The sequence below is a fragment of the Heterocephalus glaber genome, unplaced genomic scaffold, assembly GCF_053883595.1.
Source record: "Heterocephalus glaber isolate CG9 unplaced genomic scaffold, H.glaber_assembly_v1.0 deba00001555, whole genome shotgun sequence".
In the NCBI taxonomy this organism is placed as follows: Eukaryota; Metazoa; Chordata; class Mammalia; order Rodentia; family Bathyergidae; genus Heterocephalus; species Heterocephalus glaber.
The window spans coordinates 6,952,573-6,976,271 of record NW_028258346.1 but is presented as its reverse complement, the minus strand read 5'-3'; the positions used below and the strand labels follow the sequence as shown (position 1 = coordinate 6,976,271).

The window sequence follows — 23,699 nt, the reverse complement described above, 5'->3', positions numbered from 1 at the left end:
GGCGGGCTCCTCTGCTTCAAGAACAGTAACCTGATATTCACCAGTCTGCTTTTTATAGTCTTTGTTCTTACTCATGATACCTAATAAAAACCAACTATTCTGCCATATGGAATGGAAGACCTTTTCTAAATTTTTAGAAGAGATACCACTGCAATTCATGAATCCTTGAAAAAAGCCAATATGATCTTCAAATTAAATTTGTTACAATTTTGTCTTTTAGTCTTTTGACAAACATCCCCCTAAGAGAATACAGTGCTAGGAGGTATTCAACAAATGCATAGGAAAGTGAAAACCCTAATTTGCACCTGAAAGCTCAGATAGGCTCACTGGCAACAAACACTGTCAGTTGTTTTTCTTAAAGTGACAGGTCCTCTGTTCATTTAACAAAATGCCCGCAAAACCCCAAGTCTGCATAACCATGGTTTGTCTTGTTAACCATTCTTTCAAGTAGAAGTAGTTTTCCAAGAAGTGGCCACTTCAGCACAGAGATATGCCATATTTCATTACTGAGTAAGGCACTCTCTACACACTTCTTACTTTTGTCACACACAAAAAATAAAAAGACATTGTCGAGGTTCAAAATTACACAAAGTTGTTATTATATTATTTCATGAAAGATATTTTTAAGTTAAAGTGGAATTTTTCACCATGTGCATTAGTACAGTTTTTTGTTTTGTTTTGTTTTGGTACCGGGGATCAAATTCGGGTCCTTGCACTTGCACAGCAGGTGGTGGAACCACTGAGCTAAATCCCTGGCCCCCATACAGTTTGATACCACTGCCTTTATTTATGTTAAGGCACCAGGAGTTTTTTTGTTTTGTTTTGTTTTGGTACCGCGGATCGAACTCGGGTCCTTGCGCTTTCTCAGTAGGCAGCGAAACCACTGAGCTAAATCCCCAGCCCGGCACCAGGAGTTTTATTCTCAGTGCAAATGTCAACACACCGGAATAAACAAAACACTGATATTATTTTTAAAATAACATTCCTGGGCACAGTGGCATGCACCTGTTGTCCCAGCTACTCAGAAGGCTGAGGAAGGAAGATCACCTGAGCCCAGGAGTTCTAGGCCAGCCTGAGCAACATAGCTAAGACTGTTTCAAAGGCAAAACAAAAAACATAGCATTGACTTTTTGGATCCCTGGAATTCTAGGACCCTGGACCAAACTTTAAGAATCACTGTATCATTAGTCTGTCTACCACACTGGATTAAAACCTCCTTTGCAGGGGACCTCCCTATTGATTATGGCCAAAGCAGGCTGTAAGCAGTGCAGGCTGTAAAGAGTCAACCCCTCAATTGGCTCATTTTAAGAAGCGAGTCTGACTGAAGCTTACATGACTAATACAAGCACCCCATAAGCACTCCGGTAGTGTGCAGGTTAGTATGACCTTCCCGCTAATGGCCACAGCAGAGAGACAAGAAGGACAAGCTTCTAATTACAACTCTTATGTTTTGTTTGTTCTGTTCCTAATTTGAGAATGCTTTGTCCTTTCCTTTATAAGCCTTACCTGCATTAGTATCCATAGCAACTGCATGAATACACATCCTTGCACATAGTTACCCTTTACCCCAATTTGATTATCAATAAAAAGCAGTGACTTGGGCTGATCAGGGGCTTTGCTGATTGCTCAGCAGTGGCTGTCCTGGCTCCCCATTTTTTTCTTAAATTCTGTCTTTGAGTCTTTCTTCAGCCCTGTATCCTACACTGGGCAGGAGACTGGAACCTAATGCAGAGGTCTCCAGTACTCCTTGAGGGCAAAGACTGAGTATTATTCATTGTAATAATTTTAAGTCACCAACATAACATACAGTGTTCAATTAATAAATATAAATCTACTGGCTACAGATAGTGGCCCCCTTCATTCACCTGCATAATTCCTAATAAAGAGTAAACAAGTCCAGGAAAATAAAGTATTAGAGAGCAGAGCAATGAAGAGCTACAGATGTTTTTTAAAATAAAATTGAAGATTCAAAGAAAAGATGCAAATAACAAGAATGAGTTAACTCAGAATGAAAGACTTTGGTACCCATCCTGTCAGAAATGATGAGGATAGCTGGATGTCAAGAGGCCCAGTTCCAACCTGAACTTAAATAGATGCACCTCAAACTCCAATAGGCCCCTTCTCTGTGAAATCCCTGGTTAAAAAGGAGAGGTCTGTGTGACAGAATAGGGACCAACCACAGAGAGATAGGGATAAGAGAAAAAAAGAAAAAATATGCACTCAACAAAAGAATGACATGTATAAGTACTTGACGGTATCTGTTTGCCATTTTCAATCTGTATTTCATTAAATCACATAATAAAGGCCCGGGGATTTAGCTCAGTGGTTCTGGTGCCTGCCTCACAAGCACAATGTCCCAAGTTTGATCCCTGGTACCCCCCCCCAAAATTCACATAATAAGACATATTCTCTGTTCCTCCACTAGATATATTAAAATTGTTCCCGGAAAAATTGCACACTGAATGGAACGTTATGGGCTCATAAAAACTGTCAGAGCAGAAGAGACAGGAGAGTAAAAGGAAAAAGAAGGAAGGTGGGTACCCAAAATGTAAGCCTTCAAAGGAAACTGCTTCATTTTGATCTCTCTTGTGATGCTATATGGCCTACCAAAGATGGTGACAGTGCTGACCAGCTACAAACCTCCCCAGTTCTCCCAGAAGAGATCATGCTACTCTGATTGGACTGAGACAGCCCCATCAGCAAAGCCAGCACCTTTTCCCTACACCAGGCCATCCTACCGCATGAGGGCCTACCTTGGTAACATGAAGACCATTGTTTGAACCACGAACTGGAGGCAAATGAGCTCCTATTCCTGGAAATGTTTCAGGTTCCTGAAAGTGCATTCTAGTTTCTTCAGTTTTAATTTCTGCTACCCAACTCTAAAAAGAATGGGAGAAAAAGAAGGTGAATATACAGTTTGAAATAATTGCCAAGGTGTTAGAAAGAACTGTACATCCATGGGCTGGGGATTTAGCTCAGTGGTTTTGCCGCCTGCTGCGCAAGCGCAAGGACTCGAGTTCGATCCCAGGTACAAAAAAAAAAAGAACTGTACATCCTAGTTTTCTATGAGTCCATTTTTAGGTGACAATTTGATATGCCATTCTCTATCTCTACCCTTTTTAATTGTGGCAAACAAAATAACATAAAAATTGGCCTTTTAGGGGATTTAGCTCAGTGGCACTGCATCTGCCTGGCAAGTACAAGCTCCTGAGTCCAATTTCCCAAACCAAAAAAAAAAAAATTGGCTTTCTTAGCCATTTTTAACATACAGTTAGTCTTATTAAGAATATTCACATTGTGGTTGCTTGTCTTACTTACACATGGCTATGCATACTTGTATATGACTTCTCCAAAAGACCAGATGATAAATCTAAATATAAGAGTTAAAACTACAACTTTCTAGGAAAAAACTTGGAAATCATGGGTTGGGCAGAGATTTACCAAATGGAACACAAAGTCCCAAACTATAAAGAAAAAAATAATTTCATCAAAATTTAAAACTTTTGCTCTTCCAAAGACACGGTTAAAAAGAATGGAAAAGGAAGCCACAGAGTACCAGAAAAATATTTGCAAAACATACACCTAATAAAAGACATATTTTCCAAATCAATAATGAAAACACACAAAAAACCATTTTTTTGAAATGGGAAAAGGATTTGAAGACATTTTATATAAGAAGAAACATGGATGGCAAAGAAGCATTATGATATGACACTCAGCATCATTAGTTATTAGAGATACGCAAATTAAAACCACAATGAGATACCATTAACTACCTAGTAGAATGGTTAACAGTAGCAAAACCAGCAATATTAAATATTGACAAATATATAAAGCAACTGGAAAGTTTATACATTGCTGGCAGGACTGCACAATGGTACAGCCACTTTAGAAAACATTTGACAGCTTGTAAATAAATGAACTGTGGGAAATTTATACAATTCGATACTAAGCAATTCAAAGGAATGAACTATTGACACCTGCAACAACATAGATAATCCGGAAAGCATCATGCTAAGTGAAAGAAGACAGACACAAAAGACAACACACTGTATGATTATATTTTATCTAAAGTCTAGAAAAGGCAAATTTATGGTGGCAAACAGCAGTTCAGTGCTTGCCACAGGCCAAGGTGTGGCATCTGCACTAAAAGGAAACTATTTTTTTGTTTTGTTTTGGTTTTTTGGTACCAGGGATCGAACTCCAGTCCTTGCACTTGAGCAGCAGGCGGTGAAACCACTGAGCTAAATCCCTGTCCATAAAAGGAAACTTTTTGAAGTGATGGAAATATTCTCTATCATATACATTTATTAGAACTCAATGAAATGTACACTGTAAGGTGGGTAATTTTTTTTTCTGGTACTGGGGATTGAATTCAGGACCTAATGCTTGCAAGGCAGGCACGGTGCCACTGAGCTAAATCCCTAGCCCCTAGGTTGGTAATTTTTTTTTTTTTTTTTTTTGGTACTGGGGATTGAACTCGGGCCCTTGGGCCTGCTTCGCAAGGAAAAGGTCCTGAGTTTGATCCCTGGCACACCCCCCGCCCCAAATAAATAAATAAATAAATCTTAAGCCCCAGGTTGGTAATTTTTATTGAATAGAAATTATACCTCAATAAGGCTGGTTAAAAGAGTAAAGATACAAACAGGTCACTAACAAAAGAAGAAATTCAAGTAATAGATCAAAAAAATTCAACTTTACTAGTAATAAAAATACAATACTATAATTTTTTCAACTATGAAATCAGTTGGATGATTACAGTACCCATTGAAGAGAACTTGAAAATGGACACCTTGAAAATTGACACACCCTCCTGGTGTGTCAGTGTGAGAATACGAGAATGTTCCAAAAGCCTTAAAAATATTCCAGTAATTTGCTCAATACTTCGAATTCTAATAATTTTTTTGGAGGAAATCATCAGGCAGGTGCAAAGAAAGACCACAAAACTATAAATAAACATGTTTATAGAGCACTATTTATAGAAGCTGACTAAATTATGATTCTTTTAGAATTCAGGTGTGTTATGCACAGGTACCAACTCCCCATGATGAATGTAATCATTATGTACCGCAAACATGTACTGCTGCTAAACATAAAAAAATTATAATTCTTTTTAGGATGGAGTATTATCTAGCCATCTAAAATACATGTGCAAACACAAATTCACAATATTTTCCTAGGTGTAAGAAGAAATCGATACTTCCTAAGTAATTACCACTAAGGGCCATTTACTGACGAACAAGAAGCCTAAGATTTCAGTTAAGTGAAGCAGACACATCTACAACATCACTGCAATGTCTGTCAAAGACCTGTGTTACCCTCTACCTTTATGTCCCCATCAATTTCTTCCCATTCTTCCGTTGTAAAACTGGATGCTGTCGCTGCAGGTTTATCTTTCCTCAGAGCTCTACTCCCAGGAGCTAAGCCTTGAAGGCGCTTTTCACAAAATTCTGTAAGTTCAGGATAATATCCTTCCTCACCAGACCTAAAAAATATTTGTAAGTTTAGTGTTAGCGCCTTATTTAGAAATCCTCTAGACCAGTGGTTTGCAAGCCAGGTTCTGTGGAGCCCAAGGGCTCTGTAGAGATGGCAAGAGCGTCACACACCTGAAGGCCTAACCCACACAGCCTCTTTTCTCTGTTCATCTGTGGAGGGATACAGCAAAGAGAAGAGGGGCTCCAAAGCGGCTAATTTTCCATCACATGCTTTAAAAGTTGAATAAATACCAGTTTCGCTCCTATTTTACATACATATGTTCACTTGTACACAAGGCATTGTTAAATACATAAATGGAAATTCAGTTTTAGAGGTAGGTAGAGAAAAGGTGGGCTTGCTTTTCATTTAGGAGTTTCTGTTCAGAGTTGAATTTTTGTTTAGAAAAGGAAAAGGAAGAAAATGGCAGAGGAACAAAACACCTCTAAAGTCAACCTCTGAAGAAACAGAGTTCTTTCCTTGGAGAGCTAACTAGAAGCATCTCTTCTTTTTTGTTTGTTTTTAAAGAAAATCAATCATTTTCCTTTCTCTTGTAGGTCTGTTCACGCTGAAATTTTTAGAAAATTACAAATAAATCTCATTTCCAAATTATTTTTTAAAAAAATAATTCCATGCCAGGGATTTAGCTCAGTGGTTTTGCCGCCTGCTGCACAAGTGCAAGGACCCGAGTTCGATCCCAGGTACAAAAAAAAAAAAAAAAAAAAAATTTAAATAATAAAAAATAATTCCATGTCAATATAATATAATTAGACTATTCACAGGGTTTCTTGGACCCAGTATTGTAACTGTGGCTTCAAACTCTTTCATCCCATACGTTTTTCATTAAAAGAAAAATCAGGGCCAGGGATTTAGCTCAGAGGTTTCACCACCTGCTGCACATGAGCAAGGACCCGAATTCGATCCCCAGTACAAAAAAAAAAAATCCTTGACCAAATATAGTTTTTTTTGTTTGTTGTTTGTTTTGGTATCCGAGATCGAACTCAGGACCTTGAGTTTGCGAGGTAGGCATGGTGCCACTAAGCTACATCCCCGGCCCCCCTTGACCAAATATAAAGGACTAGGCTCAGGCAGGAGGATTATAGTTCAAGGCCAGCCTGGGGAATTTATTGAGATGCTGGCTGAAATCGAAAAATAGAAAAGGAGCCAGGGTTCATGCGTGTAATCCCAGCACTCTAGGAGGAGCCCAGCCTGGGCAATTTAGTAAGACCTTGTCTCAAAAAAAAAAAAAAAAGATGGAATGTAGCTCAGTATGAAGGTCCTGGGTTCATGAAGGTACCACACACCCACACATATGAATTAATTAACTAATTAAAATTAAAATAAAGAAGGGCTACTGTAGGGAAACTCAACAGTACAAGATGTGGTACTTTGGTTAAGGCTGCAAAGGGAAGGGGATCTGGGAAGCAGTGGGTTCTGGGTCAACACAGCGCCAGGGCAGGTGCATCTGCCGATCCCCCAAGGTCAGTGGTGGTGTAAGTAACTTACATAAGTGAGGTTGTTTCCACACAGGACCACTACAGTGCACTTTGGTATAAATGTAGACTCAGCAGCCGAGGACTGCTGTGAGAATGGGTGGGCCAGGGGTCTAAGGACTGCCAGGACTGTAGAGGCTGGGGCTGCAAGAGCAGCTGAACAGATGCACTATGGCTAAGCAGCTGAATAAAAGATGTTTAACCCAGGCTACAGTTTTGTCTTTTCTCTGGGCTGCCTGAATCGCAAGTGAACCTTCCCAGTCTGACCTGGTGACAAGAGAGCTGGGGATATAGTTCAGTGTACAGCATTCTGTGGGTTCCCAACACCACACCAAATATATATTTATATTCTTTTATATGTATGAATGACAACATTCTGCTGAGAAAAACAAGTATGATTTTTCATCTTTCCATTTCAGAAAGGATACGGTTATTACACTGAGTCAGGCGGGGAAGCAGGAGGCTAAAGGTGATGAAGGAGAAAAAGAAGAGCACAACGATAGGGAAAACCACTGCAGAACTGCAAGAATCCTGAGTCTGGAAAGGAAGGTTTGTGCTCCCCAAGTGCCTTCTGCAAGAGAACCTGCTCTCCTAAGGAAAACAGCCCTGGAAACCACAAAGAAGTGTCCCAGGTTGCTACTCCACAGGGCAGTGTTTCTTGAAGTGGATTTGACCACCAGCATTTAACAATCAGTCAGCTCTATTGTTAACACATTTCTGTGTCCCACCCCAGAGTTCCTGGAGAAGAATCTTGGGAATGAGACCCTCACATTTGTATTTTCAACAGCCATATCTCATGTACATCTAATTTTGATTATCACCACCATGGGGGTCTGCTCTGGAAGGCCCTAATTCCCTCCCTTCTGATATTACCTTCGGGTCACTGTGTCCTCTGTGATGAGCTTGCAGTACTCACCCTCTTTTGTTATCAGAGGATAGGAAGTAGCTGGTGAGATAAACTTCCTTCTGATGGCTACTTTCATAGTTAATGTAGAGGAAGCAAGAAAAATGCCTTCTTGGGTACTCATTAGCCTAAGTCTCATGCTGGAAATGGATCAAAACCAATGTTTTGGAACCCACCATAGGAAAAAACAGTATCAATACTTGAACATTTTCTCTAGTATTTCTGTTTTGTTCAACTTTTAGAAGGGAACAATAACATAATAAAAACTGGCATACCAAAACATGAAATGATTTTTAAATACTTACCTGAGCACATAAAGAATTTTTTCCAGGTATTTAATGTCTGAACATTTTTCAATATACTTGAAATCCAAATGTTCAACAGGAATGTTGAATGTTTTTGTTGCTCCATAGCCCCACAATGATGGATAATCTTTGGCAGTCATGGCTGAAATATAATACAGGAAAGCAGATGTGAACCTAATACATGTAATAGTGTTAGTTTGGATAGTAGTATCTATCTGGGTCCTCTGGAAGGAAAAGAGGTGGAGTAGTTTTTCCAAGAATGGAGCCTACTCATTTTGAACTTTCCTTCCCTGATAATAAGGTAGCATTTATGGAGTTAAATTACTATGTGTCATACATGGATTATCTCCTTCAATCTTCACTTAAGCAAAGCTGGGAAATAATGACAAAGCTGGTTTTGGTGCTCAAATTACATTTATTTATTTATGTTTGAGACAGGGTCTCATTTTTTAATTCAGGCTGGACTTGAACTCATCATGTAGTCCAGGCTGACCTCGAACTCTCAGCAATCTTCCTCCTCAGCCTTCCGTGCTAGGATTACAGGCATGTGCCTTGGAATTACTTTTTAAAGTCTCTGTTAAGGTTTATTTTGAATGATTTTATACTTTAGCTGTTTATTAACATGCCAGTTATTTGAGTTGGTACAAACACTATTTGTCCTTTCTGTAGTTTTTTCTTTTCCATTCCTGGCCTCATTTCCTACACTGCCACTCACTCCCATGAAGGAATAGTTCCCAAGATTATATTCTAAAACACTCTGTACGTACCTCTCACAGAACCTAGACTGTTTTAATTATGTTTCCTTTCTTCTCTAGATTGTGAAAGATCTTACTTATCCTCATGGCTCCAAAACTAATATAATAGGTAGTGCTTTATATTCTTTAAGGAATACTTGCAGAATTGAATTGGAAATAAGGAGGTCTTGGAGACTTTCACTCTAATGACACTGCTGTTAATGATGGAGATAATAATTACTGCAAGACTTATATATGTGTGCTGGGCACCATCCTAAGCTTATGTGATATATGACATAGAAGTATATACTCAGCACTTCTTATTTAATCCTCCAACTACTATATCAGGTAGGTTTTGTTTTATGTACGAGCAATAACAACAGTTTACATTTATGGAGCTGTATTACCATGTGCCAAAACGTTACCTTGCTTAATCTTAAAATCTATTCTTATGAAAAATATTAATAATACTCCCAGAGCTAGGGGTGTAGCTCAGTGGCGGAACAATTGCCTAGCATGTATGAGGCCATGGATTCAATCTCCAACACTAAAAATAGATAAAATAATAATGATGATAATTTATAGATAAGCAAGTTAACAAGTCAGCTGTAGAAATGCATCTCAGTAGACTATAGAGTGCACATACTTAACGATCATACCACTGCTTTTCAAACTATAGGTGGCGATTCATGAAATCAATTTAGCAAGTTGCAATCAGCATTTTTATAACAAGATAAAATTGAATAAAACAGACTACCTGGCATATAACATTATTTTATAAAAATTTTATTTCATGTCTATATAAATGGAAATTATGTGTGTGTATAAATGCACATGGTTGCAAAGTGAAATATATTTTTATTGGGAGTCACTATCAAAGTTTTTAAAAAACACTAAACCTATTGGGTGATCATTTTAAAAACTGAAGTAAAAATAAATCTACTCCCCTTTTTTTGGTTCTGGGAATCAAACTCAGGACCTTGTGCTTGCCAGGCAGGTGTGGTGCCACTGAGCTAAATCCCTGGCCTCAAAATAAATCTAATTCATATAAGAATTAGGAATCTGGCCATATATCAGACTCGTGTGGAGAAAGAGACCTCTGTCAATTTCTCCATATTCCTACTGGCTTGGAAGTGGGTATGAAGTATAAACACGCTATTTAGGCTTTGGAATGAGATCCAGCTGAGAATAGACTGGCTTTTAAACCACACTGCAGGGCCCAGAATGCCAAATGGCTCCCATCACAAGGATAGTAAGAAGAATGAAAGAAACAGGAAGGAAAGATAAGGAACTTTTACATTATCGACACTGTACAGAACAGAATGGATACCCTGAATTTTCCAAAGAACTGGAGGATCTTTTGTGAGATAGAATTGAGCATCTAATGGGATTAAAATAGATCAAGGTGGGGGCCTGGGATTTAGCTCAATGGTTCTGCCACCTGCTTTGCAAGTGCAAGGTCCTGAGTTCAATCCCCAGTACCAAAAAAAAAAGATTAAGGTAGCTTGAAAGTATCTTGCAACCACTGACATTTTGATTTGAATAAAATATAGTGAAAAACGCAAAATGATAGAACCATCTCTTACCCAATTAAATTTCATTCTGAAAACTACTCAACATATCTCTGAGAACTTTTTTCAAAAACTACCGTTCCTTTTTTTCCCTGTAGGATACACTTTCTCAACATTACTAAATGCCAATTCTGAAGTTCCAAAAAGTCTCCCTTTATTTGTTCTTCTGAAGGCTCTTCCACATCTCTTTGCAAAGTCATTGCTTCTGGTTAGAAAAATACTTAGTCCTAGCTGGATTTAATTTCTTCTCTGTCATCCCGACCCGACCCACGTCCACTTCCCATATAAATCAGCTTGTCAGTTAACCTTTCAGTGCAAACTGCCACGGACTAGTAGTAACCCTAGTAACTGGAAAATCTGGCAGCCTCCCTCCGAGGCACCTCCTTTCTAGTATCCGCACTGGCGAGCGCCCCCTGCTGGTCCAGAACAGAAGGAAATGGCATCCTCCAGCCGTGGCAACGGTTTCTATGTACTCTCTGGCCCCAGAGGGTAGCAGGCTCGAAACTACCCTGCAAGGTCCACAGCCAACCTGAAACCGTTTGAGGTCGTCCCTCAGCCCCCGGCTTTGGTTTCCAGGGATGCTGCGTGGGCCAACCCCGAGAACTCCCGCGTTGCGACCCTATCCCAACATCCGCTGTCAGTTGCCCGGACCTGGAAGGGCCTTCACCCGACAGCGTGGTCCTCTCTCCAGTGTCAGGGAGCGTGTGCTTCTCTGCCTTTCACCCCCGCTCCCCCAAGGAGAGGCCGCGATGAGATGGACGTTACCCCCGGCAGGCAGGTACACATCAGCACTCACCTTGTTCTCAGATCAGGCTCCTCCGGGCTTGCCCAGTCCTCCCGGCTGGTACTGGAGAACTAGCGGGCGGAGGTTGGGGGCCTCTGCAAGGCGATTGGCTGTCCCTGCCTACCATCCTGCTGATTGGCCTCGCAGGGCCCAGCCTCCCCTCTCTGCCCTCACCCAAAGGAGTCTAAATGTGCAAACTCCTTCCTCTCCTTTGAGTTTGTATGGTTTAGAGTTAAAACTCCGTCACTGTTCTTTTACCCCAGACTGCTGTATTCCTGCTAAGTAGACATCTTCTCCTATTTAACTATTAAAACATAATTATAGGGTCGGGGATTTAGCTCAGTGGTTCCGGCGCCTGCTGCGCAAGCGCGCGGTCCCGAGTTCAATCCCCGGTACCAAACCAAACCAAACAAAAATAAATAATTACAATTTCAAAACCTGCACTCCAACCTGTATTTATTGACCTCCTCCTCTTTAAACAAGAATAAATCAAAGACAAGATTCCCTTTCTCTTTATGCATTCCATTCTGGGAGTGCTGGTTATGAGCATTCAGATATAAAGACGTGAAAGGCATTATATATTCAGATGAACATACTAGGTCACTTGTAATTTCCGTTTTAAATATATTTCAGACTAGTTTAAACAGATGATGAACAAAGCACCTACTACAATGCCTAGCACGTAAAAGTACTATAGACAGTTAAGTTCGGTAAAAATATTACAGGCAGTCAGACAGGGCTGAGCCTTCAGAAAGTCGGGACAGAAGGTAAAAACACACTACAACTGTGGCCAGAAACACATCAGTTAGAATCCAGGCCTGAAGATGCTGACAAAAGGACCAGGCCTACATACTTCCCCAAGGGATGAGGTGATAACACCTGGTTTAGTAAAGTCCAGGTATAGGTGACCAAGACCCCTGGATCCATCACCTTCCCAACCTTTCCATGTACCCTTGCTACATGACCTACTTTCCCATTGGATCACCCATTACCTAAGCGGCTATACTTGTCACCTAATCAGTGGATCATAGCTTTAACCCATGTTGTACCCACCTGGTTTTTGCTCTATAAAAACATCCCTGTAACGTGAGGTCCATGTCTACCCAATCAGGAACCCTTCTGCCTCTCAGGAGCTATGCTCTCAAATATTTTCCTACTCTTAACCTCCACCATTCCTAGAATTCATTCTTTGATTTTAGAGAACACAAACTCACATTTAACAGGTTGGAGGTTATAATATTTCCCTTATATCATTTGGAGGTCCTATTTCAACTCCTATTACCAAAAGGAGCTCAATATTTTATCTTCTCTTTGCACTTAAATTATACTCTTAGCTGGGGCTTTTAGTGGTAAAAAAATATTCAAGCTATGATTATATCATTGCTTCCATTGCCAGTACTGGAAAAATGTTACATTTGCATGTTTATAGATAACTTTAAAATGTCTTAGGTTGCCTTACTAAATTATCATGAGTGTAACATGTCCAGGTCTTGCAAAGTCATTTCATATTTCATTCCAGACAGCAAACTTCCTCCAAAATCATGCCCTAAATCTCAAATACATAGCCACTATAATTTCACATCATTTTATTTCTAGCTGAGAAAGAAATCATTTTAAGTATCTGGGAAATGGTAGTAATTCCACACGCCCTGTTACTTTCTTTTCAGTCACGCTTAATGTTTTGTTATAATTATGTATACACTTCTGCTGAGGTAAAAAAGCAGGACACAAAGCAACTTAAAGGAAAAAAAGACAATGTAGGCAAATGAAAATCATTACAGTATTTATAAACACATAACAAAATACTGCATCCAAGAAACAAGATCTGTATGAGAGGCCTACATGGCCAGCTAAGGGCAGTCTAGGTATTTGGACCCAAAGCCTCACACCAAGGCCCACATGGTTCAGTGAGCTCTTTACTGTGCAACGCATCAATGAGTCCTACTGACTCAATTTCAAAATGGGATCCAGTTATGTCTCATCCCTTCCACCAGTAACCACCCTGGCCCAGCTACTGTCTGCCATTACTACAGATGACCCTTCCTTTTTATCTGCTGCCACCTGACCCTGTATAGTCCATTTTCACACTACAGCTTGAAACACATCACTCCCCTGCTTACTGTCCCAACTGCTTTCCAAAAGAGCATCCTAACTTAGCTGGCTTCCACTCACCTTTGCAACCTCATCTCTTCCCACTACCTCACTGCTCAGTCTGTCACAGGTTTTTCATTTTAAAAGGGGAACAAGATGAGCTTGGGTCCTACCCCAGAGCTTTTTCAAGGGCTGTTTCCTCCATCTTAGTAATGCTCCTTCCTGTTTTCTCATTGTTTAGTCCTCTGCTCAAGTAACCACTCCATCTGACTAAACTTCTACATAGGACTTATTCAGAAGGTGGGGATGTGTGGATCTTTATATGTGAGGAAGCAACTTGTTTTATATCTCTTTATTTTTCTATTCATTTCTTTCAACTTGTTTTATATCTCTTTATTTTTCTATTCATTTCTTTCTTTTTTTTTTTTTGTACCAGGGATCAAACCCAGGATCTTGCGCTTGAGAGGCAGGCACGGCCCCACTGAGCTTCTATTCATTTCTGATTTCAAGTATTATTTTTCATAACTTTACATGAACAGCAAGTACACTGGTATACTTTATACCAAATGGTGCTATCATGTTTACAAACAATGACAAAGAACAGTGGTTTCCAAAGAACTTATTTAATTAGATCTTTAGAGAGCTCTAGAAATCCAAATTTTAAATAAATTTTATTTAAAGTATGGTTGGAGAAACACTTTTAACCTTTATTGTGTGTCAGATTACATATACAATAAAATTAAATAACAAGTCATATAACTGAATGAAAAAATTCTTTATACAAAGTATATATAGATACCTAAGTACAATCTAGTTTGAAAATGAAATAAAAATGAAAAAATGTATATAGTTGTATTAGTGACTGTGTTAAATCAAAAGCTACACAACAATGAAAAACATTAAGGGGCAAACCCAAGAACCAATGAAGAGACTTTTCTGAATTCCTGTGTTTCATCGAGCATCAAAAACCACCACTGTAGTTAACTGAGTTAAGGACCAAAAAAGTACATAAAAATTACATAAGATTTAAGGTTCCAAGTCACTTTCTCTTGGCAGTAAGCTAGTTTACTATTTTATTTTAAATGTACAAAAGAACAGAACTATTTACTACAATAATTGGAGATCTTTTAAAAATCTTCATTTTACTTTTTCCAGATACAATAGCAAATGCATCAAAAAATATTAATCTATATTAAAGGTGATAAATTGCTGATTTTAAAGAATTTGTTAGTTACCACATAACAATTTATTCCCAGTATTTGGGCCCTACTTTTTCTTGAGGTAGTGTATACAATATTTATATTTCTCCTTGTATAGTCTGCCTATAAACTCAAGCTCAATAAGGAGTACTTCTATTAAGTACAGCATCCCTAAAAAATATTCTAATGAGAACCAAAATAATTAGTGTTTATGAACAGCCCATATAGTGGTCTATGAAAATGGTGATCCTGTTTGTTTCTAAAGTAATCCAAAAGTTATTACTGTTCTTACCATAACTTAATCTGTATCAAACCCAGCATTATTCTGCATTTCCTCTTCATATTTAGAAAGCATACATAAAAGGATACATCTTTTAGTTCTTTTCTTGTACATTATTCTATATCCACATTCTCTACATCTGATTGGATCCCTGGATTTAATTTCATTTTCTGTGTGACATTCTAGAAAAAGAAAACACATTTATTCAATGGATAAAAGAAAAATATTACAGACAAGTACATTATTTAAACCATATTTTCCACCCAAAGCAACCCAAAGAACTAATATACACTCAATCTTTTTTTTTTTTGGTCTTATTTTAAGATGAGAAATTATGTAATTATTTTGAGACTTCAGGCAAAAAAGAATGAAAGTTTAAAAGAAAATCCCATATAAAATGTAAAATTCCTATAAAACATAATTTTTTTTTCCATTTAGTTTACTGGTACATTTTAGGTATACAATACAGTTACATTCCTCATTGGGATCTTGTACCTGTACATGATGTATCTTGGTTCTTATTTTTTCCCCATTCCCCTGCCTTCCCTTCACCCCCTCCACCCTTCCCTATTTACAAAGACTTTGTTTCCATGTTTTTCCTTTTCTCATATTTTTTCTTTTCCCTTCTTTCCTTTCCCCTTCCCCTCCCATTTCCCCTATTCCTTTAGACATTTTCTTCCTATTTCACAGTATCAATTATACATTTTGATTCTTATTTATACTTTTAGTTTTTCACACCAGAGGAACTATTTGGTATTTACACAAGTGTGTCCTATTTATTTCACTTAAGAGTATGGCCTCTATAAAACATAATTCAACAGAAATCTTTAAAACTTTTCCTCTTTCCACTGCTGCCTCCCAACTCCCTTTTTAAACTTTAAAAGAAAAAAAAAAGAAATGGATCGTTTGCTTCTATTTATTTGCAAACAATTTAATGACAAATTCTGGATAATTCTGATATGATGGGATTAGAATTAGAGTACAAAGATCTAACTTCACATAACTCATTTCGAGCCCTGAAGCCCTTATCTATAAAACCAATACTCAAAACTATGGCTCAGAGAATTGGGTAATTTTGTAAAGTACCTTCAAACAAAAGATTTCAATATATATTTCTTTTTTTTGGTACCAGAGATTGAACTCATGACCTTGTGTTTGCGTAGTGTCATTGAGCTAAATCCCCAGCCCTAAAATCAATGTATCTTTCTTTCTTTCTTTTTTTTTGGTTTTTTTGAGGCAGGGTCTCCCTTTGTAGTTCAGGCTGGTGCTGAACTCCCAGGCTAGCCTCAAACTCGCAGTGATCCTCCTGCCTCAGCCTCCCAAGTGCTGGGATTACAGGCATGCACCACCACGCCCAGCTATTTATTTAAGAAAAATTTTTCTTCTTTCTTATTAAGAATATACTGTATGGGAATTTATATGAGAAAATGTAAAAAAATGGAAACAAAGTCTATGTAAACAGGGAGGGGTGGAGGGGTTGAAGAAAGGGCAGGGGAATGGGTAAAAAATAAGAACCAAGTGGCCAGGGATTTAGCTCAGTGGTTGCACTGCCTGCTGCACAAGCGAAAGGACCCAAGTTCGATCCGCGGTACAAAAAAAAAAAAGAACCAAGATAGATTACGTAAAGGTGCAAATTCCCAATGATGAATGTCATTATATTGTACACCTAAAATGTACCAATGAAATTAATTTTAAAAAAAGAATATATTGTACAGTTGTTAATTAGCTGCTTCTAAAGACTTTGGCCTGTGTTATACCCACTTTGCATGTTGGGTGTGTCACAGAAACACGGAAAACAAGTTGCTATTTGCCAACACCTTGCATCAGATAGTGGTACTCTTCTTAATAAGATGTAATTCCTTTGATAAAATCAGATACTCATAAAATTAAGAAGCCCAGAGTGACAGGTCTGCAAGCTTTTTAAAAAAAATTTTTATTAGTACAGTATGTTTGCACTACATTTATTATGATGTACATGTACATAACATATCTTAAATGTACTCATTCTCAATATGCTGATATTGCTAAATACATTAAGTAGAAAAGAAAAGAGTTGTGGGCAATGCACTTATCCAAGTGAAAAAATGAAATCTTGACAAAATTTCACAAGATTGTTACTTTGTCTAAGTGTTACTCTTACCTCCACAGATATATATCATTGGCTGCTGCTTTGGAGGTTGAACGTCCTTCTGAGTGTCCATTGTTAGTCTCTGAAATCACAGATTCAAATATTGAATACTTTCTCAAAGGAGCTCCTCACAAAACCAACCAAACCCCATTTTTCTAAGGAGAAACAAAAAGATTTCAATTTCTGATCTGTGATTTTCCCCCAAGCTGTATGAGTCAGGTCTAAAGGACGAAACACAAAGTACTGACCGCTTAACTTATCCTGGACAAAATAATAAATACCTTATACAGTAGGGCCAGGAAGTATAACTACATGTGAAGAAGCTGGGGCTTAAGAGAAGTTAATCTGCACAGTATCGCTCAGCTACAAAGGCATTCAGATTTGACCGAAAAACTAGGGTTATCATTTAAAAGAAGTTCCAGTCTTAAAACTTCAGCCGGAGATAAATTATATTCCTTGTGCCAAAAAATTACACCCCTCAACAGGCGAACAGCCTAACCAAAGGGTAAAGTAACGCAGTAGCTCTCTGCGGCTAAACAGCTAAACTAAAATCAAAGCACTAAGAGCATCGTCTCTATCCCAGCCTCTCCCAACACTAACCCTACCGGGACCCTTTTAACTGCAAGCATCTAATTTTCACCCAAACAGCACCTCCAACACACACTGTGCGCGCGCCGCCCCCAAATCGCAAACCATTAATACCCTATCTGGGAAACACCGAGAAACTTCTCAACCGCCTCTTCCAAAGAGAAGCTCGCTCGTCGTGCTCAGCCAACTTCCGTCGCTGACAGATGACGCACTAGAGTATCCGCCCCTTCCGCCTTGGCAGCCCGGAAACTCTGATTGCTCAGACTGTGCGTACTGGGCGGGTGCGGTATGCGCTCTCTATAGAAGTGGCGAACCTATAGCACGCGTGCCGCCGCCGCCGCCGGCTGTTTAATATCATTGAAGGCCCCGAAAGGTTCGCTATCCCTGAAAGTGCCTATTTCTCTCCTGGTTGCTTTCATTTTCCAGGAACGCAAGGCATTGTGACACGCAAGTGGAAAGAGGTTTATGTTTTTGTCTAAAGAAGTTGGTAGGAAGTAATACTTTTCTGGAAGGGCCGAGGGTTAGAAGAGAAACAGCTGACAGGTGTCTGTGGAATCTAGGATTCACACGGAAGAATCGGTTCCACCAGTGATTCACATATAGAAACACTTTATTGTTTTTCAAGTTATATGTGCATGCTTGGGTACCAAGGCAGCAACCTCCTATTCCTCTCATGATTTTGTTTTTGCGTTCCAGCCCTTTCTCTCCTAGGCGCCTGTCATTCCTTTCCCCCATTTATTTTCTTTGTAAAGCAAAGGCTGGCATGAGGGCAGCTACATCATTTATTCCACTCAAGCCTAAGGGGTTTGGTAACGTTACCCTTCCTCAGATCCTCTGTCCCGTGTTTTCATCCAAAGGGAAACAAAATGACCTGTTGAGTGGAGAAGTGTTCTTTCAAAGATCAAAATTTTCAGTGAGATAACTGTATCCATTGAGTTCAGAATACTTAATTTGTTAACTTCACAGCAGATATTTTACTTATATAAGTAGGACAAAGAAAACGTTATTCAAATTCAAAAATATTAATCAGTTGTTAACAAAATTAATGGAAGAGGCAGCTACCTCGCCTGCAGGGGCTGGTGCTGGCTCAGGCTGTGGCACGGTGGACCAAACGGACAGGCATCCCAACTCCCGAGAACTCTCAGTGACTGTCCCAAGAGAGGTCTGTGCACAAGGTCCCTCCAACCCAAGGAAATCAGGGTCCAGTCCAACTTCCTCCTGAACTCACAGCCCTACTAAGCACCTGAGGACTACTTCTGCAAAACTCAAGCAAAAGAATGAAGGGGGAGAGAAGGCTGAGCTTGAGTTCCAAGTTTGGGAACTTCTAGCAGAAGCCAAAGCCAAAGATAATGAAATCAGCAGACTTCGAAGCGAATTAAAGAAATGCAAGGAGGGAAGGCCCTTGAGCACCAAGGGGAGTGGTGCTTCAGACTCAAGTTCAGATGGAACATCAACTTCAACAGGAGATACAGAGCCTTTGATAAGAACCCTTGAGGAGAAGAACACAACCTTGCTGACCTAGAAAGAAAGAGCTTGCTGACCTAGAAGAAGAAAACCGGGTTTTGAAGGAAAAACTGACTTAACCTTGAACAGTACCAAATTCAGAAGGGCTAGCAAATCACACTGGTGACAGCAGCTGCCCAAAATCTATAACTCAAGAGTCAAGCTTTGAAAGCCCAACTAGAAATGAACTGTCAAGTAAAATTGATGAGTATTAAAAAAACATTATAATACATTAGGGACATCCAGTTCTTCAAGCAGTGATGTTACCAAAGCTTCTTTGTCACCAGATGCCTCGGATTTTGAGCACATCATCACTGATACCCTGTCTCGGCCTCTGTCTTCCACTAGCAATCATTTTAAGAATGCCAAGTGTTCAACCACTGGGAATTCTCCAAACAGTGCACCTGAGCTATCCCTAATTTCCCTTGCAGAGAAGATACGGAAGATGGAAGAGAATCACCACAGCACTACAGAGGAGCTACAGGCCACTCTACAAGATTTATCAGACCAGCAACAAATGGTGCAGGGATTGACAGCTGAGAATGAGAAGCTAGTGGATGAGAGGACTATTTTAGAGATGTCCTTCCATCAGCATCAGAGGGCAAAACAGCTAAGTCAAGAAAATGAGAAACTGATAAATCTTTTACAAGAGCAAGGAAGGAATTAGGAGCCCAGTGCCCAAGAAGGGAAAATCCTTGAGCTAGAGCAGAAGTACATAGATATTCTTGAGAAAAGCCACATTGAAAGAGAGAACATTCAGCAGCAATTGACCTGTAGCTTATGAGGCTGAGGAAGAAAACCAAGGAGCTTTGGACATGATCAAGCCCTTGAAAGAAGAAAATGAAAAACTGAATGGGTGTCTAGAAATAGAATGGTGTAACAATAATGACCAAACTTTGGAAGAATGGAGAGTTACCTTGGATGGCTTGAAGATGATCCTTGAAGGCTCATTTGGAATGTGAGAAACAAAAAGCCATGAAGACCAGTGGTAACATGGGACAGACAGCAGAGAACTGTGAACTTCAGGAAATGTTTCAAGTAGCTTGAGCTGAGAAAGATCAGCTGGAACTCTCTTGTACTGAACTTAGGCAAGAATTGCTAAAAGCAAATAGTGAAATTAAACACATTTCAAGCCTGGTAGCTAAGATGGAAAAATATTATTCTTACCTGAAGGAGATCTGTGATCATCAAGCAGAAGAGCTGAGCAGAACCAGCCTAAACTGCAAAAGAAAACGTCAGAAAGTGATGCAGAGATAAAAGACATTAAAGGAACCATATTTGAATGGAAAGATCAGGTGAAACAGCAGCAGGCTGTCAAGTTATACAACAATCAGCTCATTAGTGAGCTAGAGAGCAATGTAATCAAGCTGGAAGAGCAGAATTCAGACCTGGAGTGGCAGCTAAAGGCCCTGACAAAGCAGATAAAGGAGGAGACTGAGGAATGGAGGCAGTTCCAGGCAGACCTGCAGATGCAGTGGTGGTGGCCAATGACATCAAATGTGAGGCCCAGCAGGAGCTACGCACTGTGAAGAGGAGGCTGTTGGAGGAGGAAGAGAAGAATGCCAGGCTACAGAAGGAGCTGGGGAACATGTAGGGCCATGGCAGCTCTCTGGTCTCTGTCAGCTATCAGAGGTTTTGGTGGAAGAAACACAACCCAGCCCTTGCCATGATTGGGAACTACAGCCATCTCTCTATGAAAGGAGGAATCTGTAGAGGAGAAATCGCCATTTTATATAAGAGCCCAGTTGACTCCTGTACGATTCACTGTTCCAAACAGTGCCACATTGCAATCAAGCCTCTTTACTTTTTTCTACATTTTCAGAATCAACTCTTTCACGATCAAAAATGAACTTCCCTCTTTTTTTTTTCTCCTCCTTAAGAAGATTTAGTAATATCTGTTTTGGAGAATAAAATGAAGTTCTGGAAAGAAAAAATATGTCTTGTGAAAAAAATATTTCATATGTTCGTAGAAAATAGTGGCTTAGCAAACTCCAAGTGGTGCTGAATGCAGCCCATGCATAGGTTTTGCTTTTTGGTATTTATTTTCAAGCTGCTTATTTGAATATAGGATCTAGTAATCTCAGGATTGACAGTACTTAAGGCAAAATAAGAAGCCATCTGCATGTTGCCTTATTCAGAAGAATTTAGAAAGTCCTCCCTTACATCAAGTCTTGCACCTCAACCTGTGCATGCTGAGGTCTCACTTTATTACTTCATTTGAAACAACTGCCACTAAACTTTAGTTTGATTTACAGAATCTTTGTTGGGCTAAACATAAATAGATGTTTGGTTGAGAATAAAAAACGTATTAGCCAGATAAGAACACACAGTGACAATGCTAACTGAAAACTAATAAAGGACAACTTACAACAAAAGCCTCATGAACAAAATTTATCCTGGAAACTTAAAGACTTATAATGCAGAAAGGTATAACTCAGAGAGATCCGGAATTCAAATATGACTTTAAACTTTCGGGTAGTACATACATTTGTGAAGATCTGTGTCCAATTCAGCAGACTCTACCAGTGAAACCTACTACACTTCTCAGAGGAGAAGCATTTTGCGGTGTATCTAGCATAGGGCCATTAGCTTCATTAAAAAAATAAAAACTTGGATTAAGAAAGCTCTTTAAACTCAAGATATCAAACTGGAGCGCACAGGCTCACCAGAAAAACTTAGCTTGGTGTGAGAAAGAAGAGACATCCATATCTTCTTTATAAAAATAATTAGATACTCGCTGGAGTTATCTTCATGTCCTGAGGGATCTTTACCTCAGGTTGAAAATTCTTAGAATTGACTTAAAATGCACTTGTTGGGTGTTTTCTAATCTAAACAATAAGAAAAATGCAACTTCAACTTAAAAGCATATTTTGATCTGTCTTTACTCTGGGTATTGTTGAATATTTTTATATGTAAGCATTTATGAAGTGCTAAATAAATGTTATTTTTTTTAAGTTAATGGAAGAGACAGGCTTGCTTTCTCCCAATGTGTACTACATCCTCCCTGTCTTAATAAGGAGGCTATTGTTTCCACTTCTCCACCCAGCAACTTGAGAACTTTGAGCCTCACCTTTCACTTCCAGGAGTTCAAATTGTGGTTGGATCTTCACAGAACATCTTGAGATATTTAACCTGATTTTTCCAGTATTCCTCTATGTAAAAAAAATTTTTTTCCGGGGCTAGCTCAGTAGGAGAGCACTTGCCTAGCATGTGCAAGGCCCTACATTCACTCCTTAGCACAATAAAATAAATAGGGCTGGGGATTTAGCTCAGTCGTTTACCATGCCTGCCTCGAAAGTGCAAAGTCCTGAGTTTGATCCCGATATCCAAAAAAAAAAAAAAAAAAAGTTTTAAAATAGAAATTTCCAGGAGAAATAGCAGTTTCCTGCTGCTTCCTCCACACATGGTACCAGAGCATAAATATTTTGATCATCGGCCCAGTTATGAAGTGTCTCTCCTGTCAATCAAAGAGAAGTAAGTAATCCAATACAAGAAGCACACTAGGCTTCTCTACAAGAAATACTAGATTAAACCAGTGTTACCATAAGAGAAAGGTGATGGAATGATCCTGAAAGTAAAAGTTTCATGTTAAAAACTATTTTGGATTCTTACTCTCCACTTCCAATATCAAGATGATTCTGGCACAAAACAATCCGTGGAGTTCACAATGGATCAATACATGTAGAATAGTGGATCTTACAGAGTGGTGGAGTAATGCCAAGTTACAGCAAGGAGATCTAGAATTTCCACAAGAGTTCATGAAGTGCTAAATTCCCAATCCAACATTCCTTTTCCTTATCAGTGAGAGCCAGTAGTTTTAGTATCGCTATGGAGCATGCTCCATGGAAGCTACCTTATTATCAGTGATAACATTAACATTTCTTGAGCATGTACTACATGCTTGACATCACTGTATTCCTCTCTCCTACCAAAGGTAGTTGTCTTGCCATCCTGGACTCCAGGGCTTTTAACTCATTACAGGATGGGTATGCAGATGCAAGTTAATATTTCTCTCCAGTCTGCCTTTTCTTTTTTTCTGGATCATAATTATTTAAGTATACCTGCATAATTTGAATGCCACAGTCATTAAAAAATCTTCCATTATGTTTTATTAGATGGCCCTAAAAGAAGCATTAGATCTTTGGGAAACAGATGATTTTAAAATTATGAGTCATTTTGGCACACACCTGTAATCCTAGCACTTCGGAGGCTAAGGCAGGAGGATTGCCATTAGTTCAAGGCCAGCCTGAACTACATAGTGAGACCCTGGCTCAAAAAACAAACAAATAAACAACAAAAAAAATTCGGAGTCAGTGTTGGGGTGCTCCCCGATCCAAGAAAGGGAAGCCAAAAAGCAAAAGACTAGAATGGATAAAAATATATAAAAATATACCTTAGTGACCTATATCTGGAGTATATAAAGCTCAATGCAACCTAGATGTTACTAGATATCTTTTTGCCCTTTTTTGGGCAGGGAGGGATAAAAATTATTCCTTCATGAAAAATATAAAGGAGTTACAATATGTTCCTTTATTATCCACTTACAAGAAAATATCTCAAGAAAAATAAATTAACCAAAGAAAAAAGAGAAGGGCAATGTTCAAATATGGTGTATTGGGGTTATGTAGATTTTATTTAACCATAAGC

The 23,699-nt window shown here is 39.0% G+C and overlaps 2 protein-coding genes, 1 long non-coding RNA gene and 1 pseudogene across 4 annotated transcripts in view; 2 read left to right on the top strand and 2 right to left on the bottom strand.

Annotated features, from left to right (window-relative positions):
- The window catches only part of LOC147824082 (uncharacterized), a 35,464-nt gene extending 27,261 nt beyond the window's left edge, over positions 1-8,203 (top strand). For both annotated transcript variants that reach the window (XR_015442849.1, XR_015442848.1), the window contains exons 4-5: positions 2,426-2,533; positions 7,385-8,203. This is a non-coding gene — a long non-coding RNA (uncharacterized LOC147824082). The remainder of the gene's footprint in view (positions 1-2,425; positions 2,534-7,384) is intronic.
- Positions 1-11,352, bottom strand: part of Spag1 (sperm associated antigen 1) — a 61,115-nt gene extending 49,763 nt beyond the window's left edge. Inside the window, exons 1-4 of the mRNA XM_087190679.1 lie at positions 11,276-11,352; positions 8,175-8,316; positions 5,326-5,485; positions 2,754-2,879 (exon numbers count right to left, since the gene is read on the bottom strand). Coding sequence (XP_087046805.1) covers positions 2,754-2,879; positions 5,326-5,485; positions 8,175-8,314 — 426 coding nt within the window. The 5' untranslated portion in view covers positions 8,315-8,316; positions 11,276-11,352. The remainder of the gene's footprint in view (positions 1-2,753; positions 2,880-5,325; positions 5,486-8,174; positions 8,317-11,275) is intronic.
- Positions 11,353-13,961: 2,609 nt separating this feature from the next.
- Positions 13,962-17,788, bottom strand: Polr2k (RNA polymerase II, I and III subunit K). Its single transcript, XM_004850163.3, has 4 exons — positions 17,664-17,788; positions 16,974-17,043; positions 14,923-15,015; positions 13,962-14,328 (listed from the first exon to the last, which is right to left on the bottom strand). Exons 2-4 carry the CDS (start codon positions 17,032-17,034, stop codon positions 14,306-14,308), a joined length of 177 nt encoding a protein of 58 aa, XP_004850220.1. The 5' UTR covers positions 17,035-17,043; positions 17,664-17,788; the 3' UTR covers positions 13,962-14,305.
- Positions 17,789-17,795: 7 nt separating this feature from the next.
- LOC101712738 (cytospin-B pseudogene) lies at positions 17,796-22,315 on the top strand (annotated as a pseudogene).
- Positions 22,316-23,699: the final 1,384 nt, after the last annotated feature.

Bases quoted from the DNA above. Each gene is read 5' to 3' on its own strand.
- Polr2k (XM_004850163.3), bottom strand. From the start codon at position 17,034: ATGGACACTCAGAAGGACGTTCAACCTCCAAAGCAGCAGCCAATGATA. The intron at 15,016-16,973 runs GTAAGAGTAACA...TTCTTTTTCTAG, and splicing joins AATGATATATATCTGTGGAG to AATGTCACACAGAAAATGAA. The intron at 14,329-14,922 runs GTATCCTTTTAT...AGTTAACTACAG, and splicing joins CAAGAAAAGAACTAAAAGAT to TGGTGGTTTTTGATGCTCGA.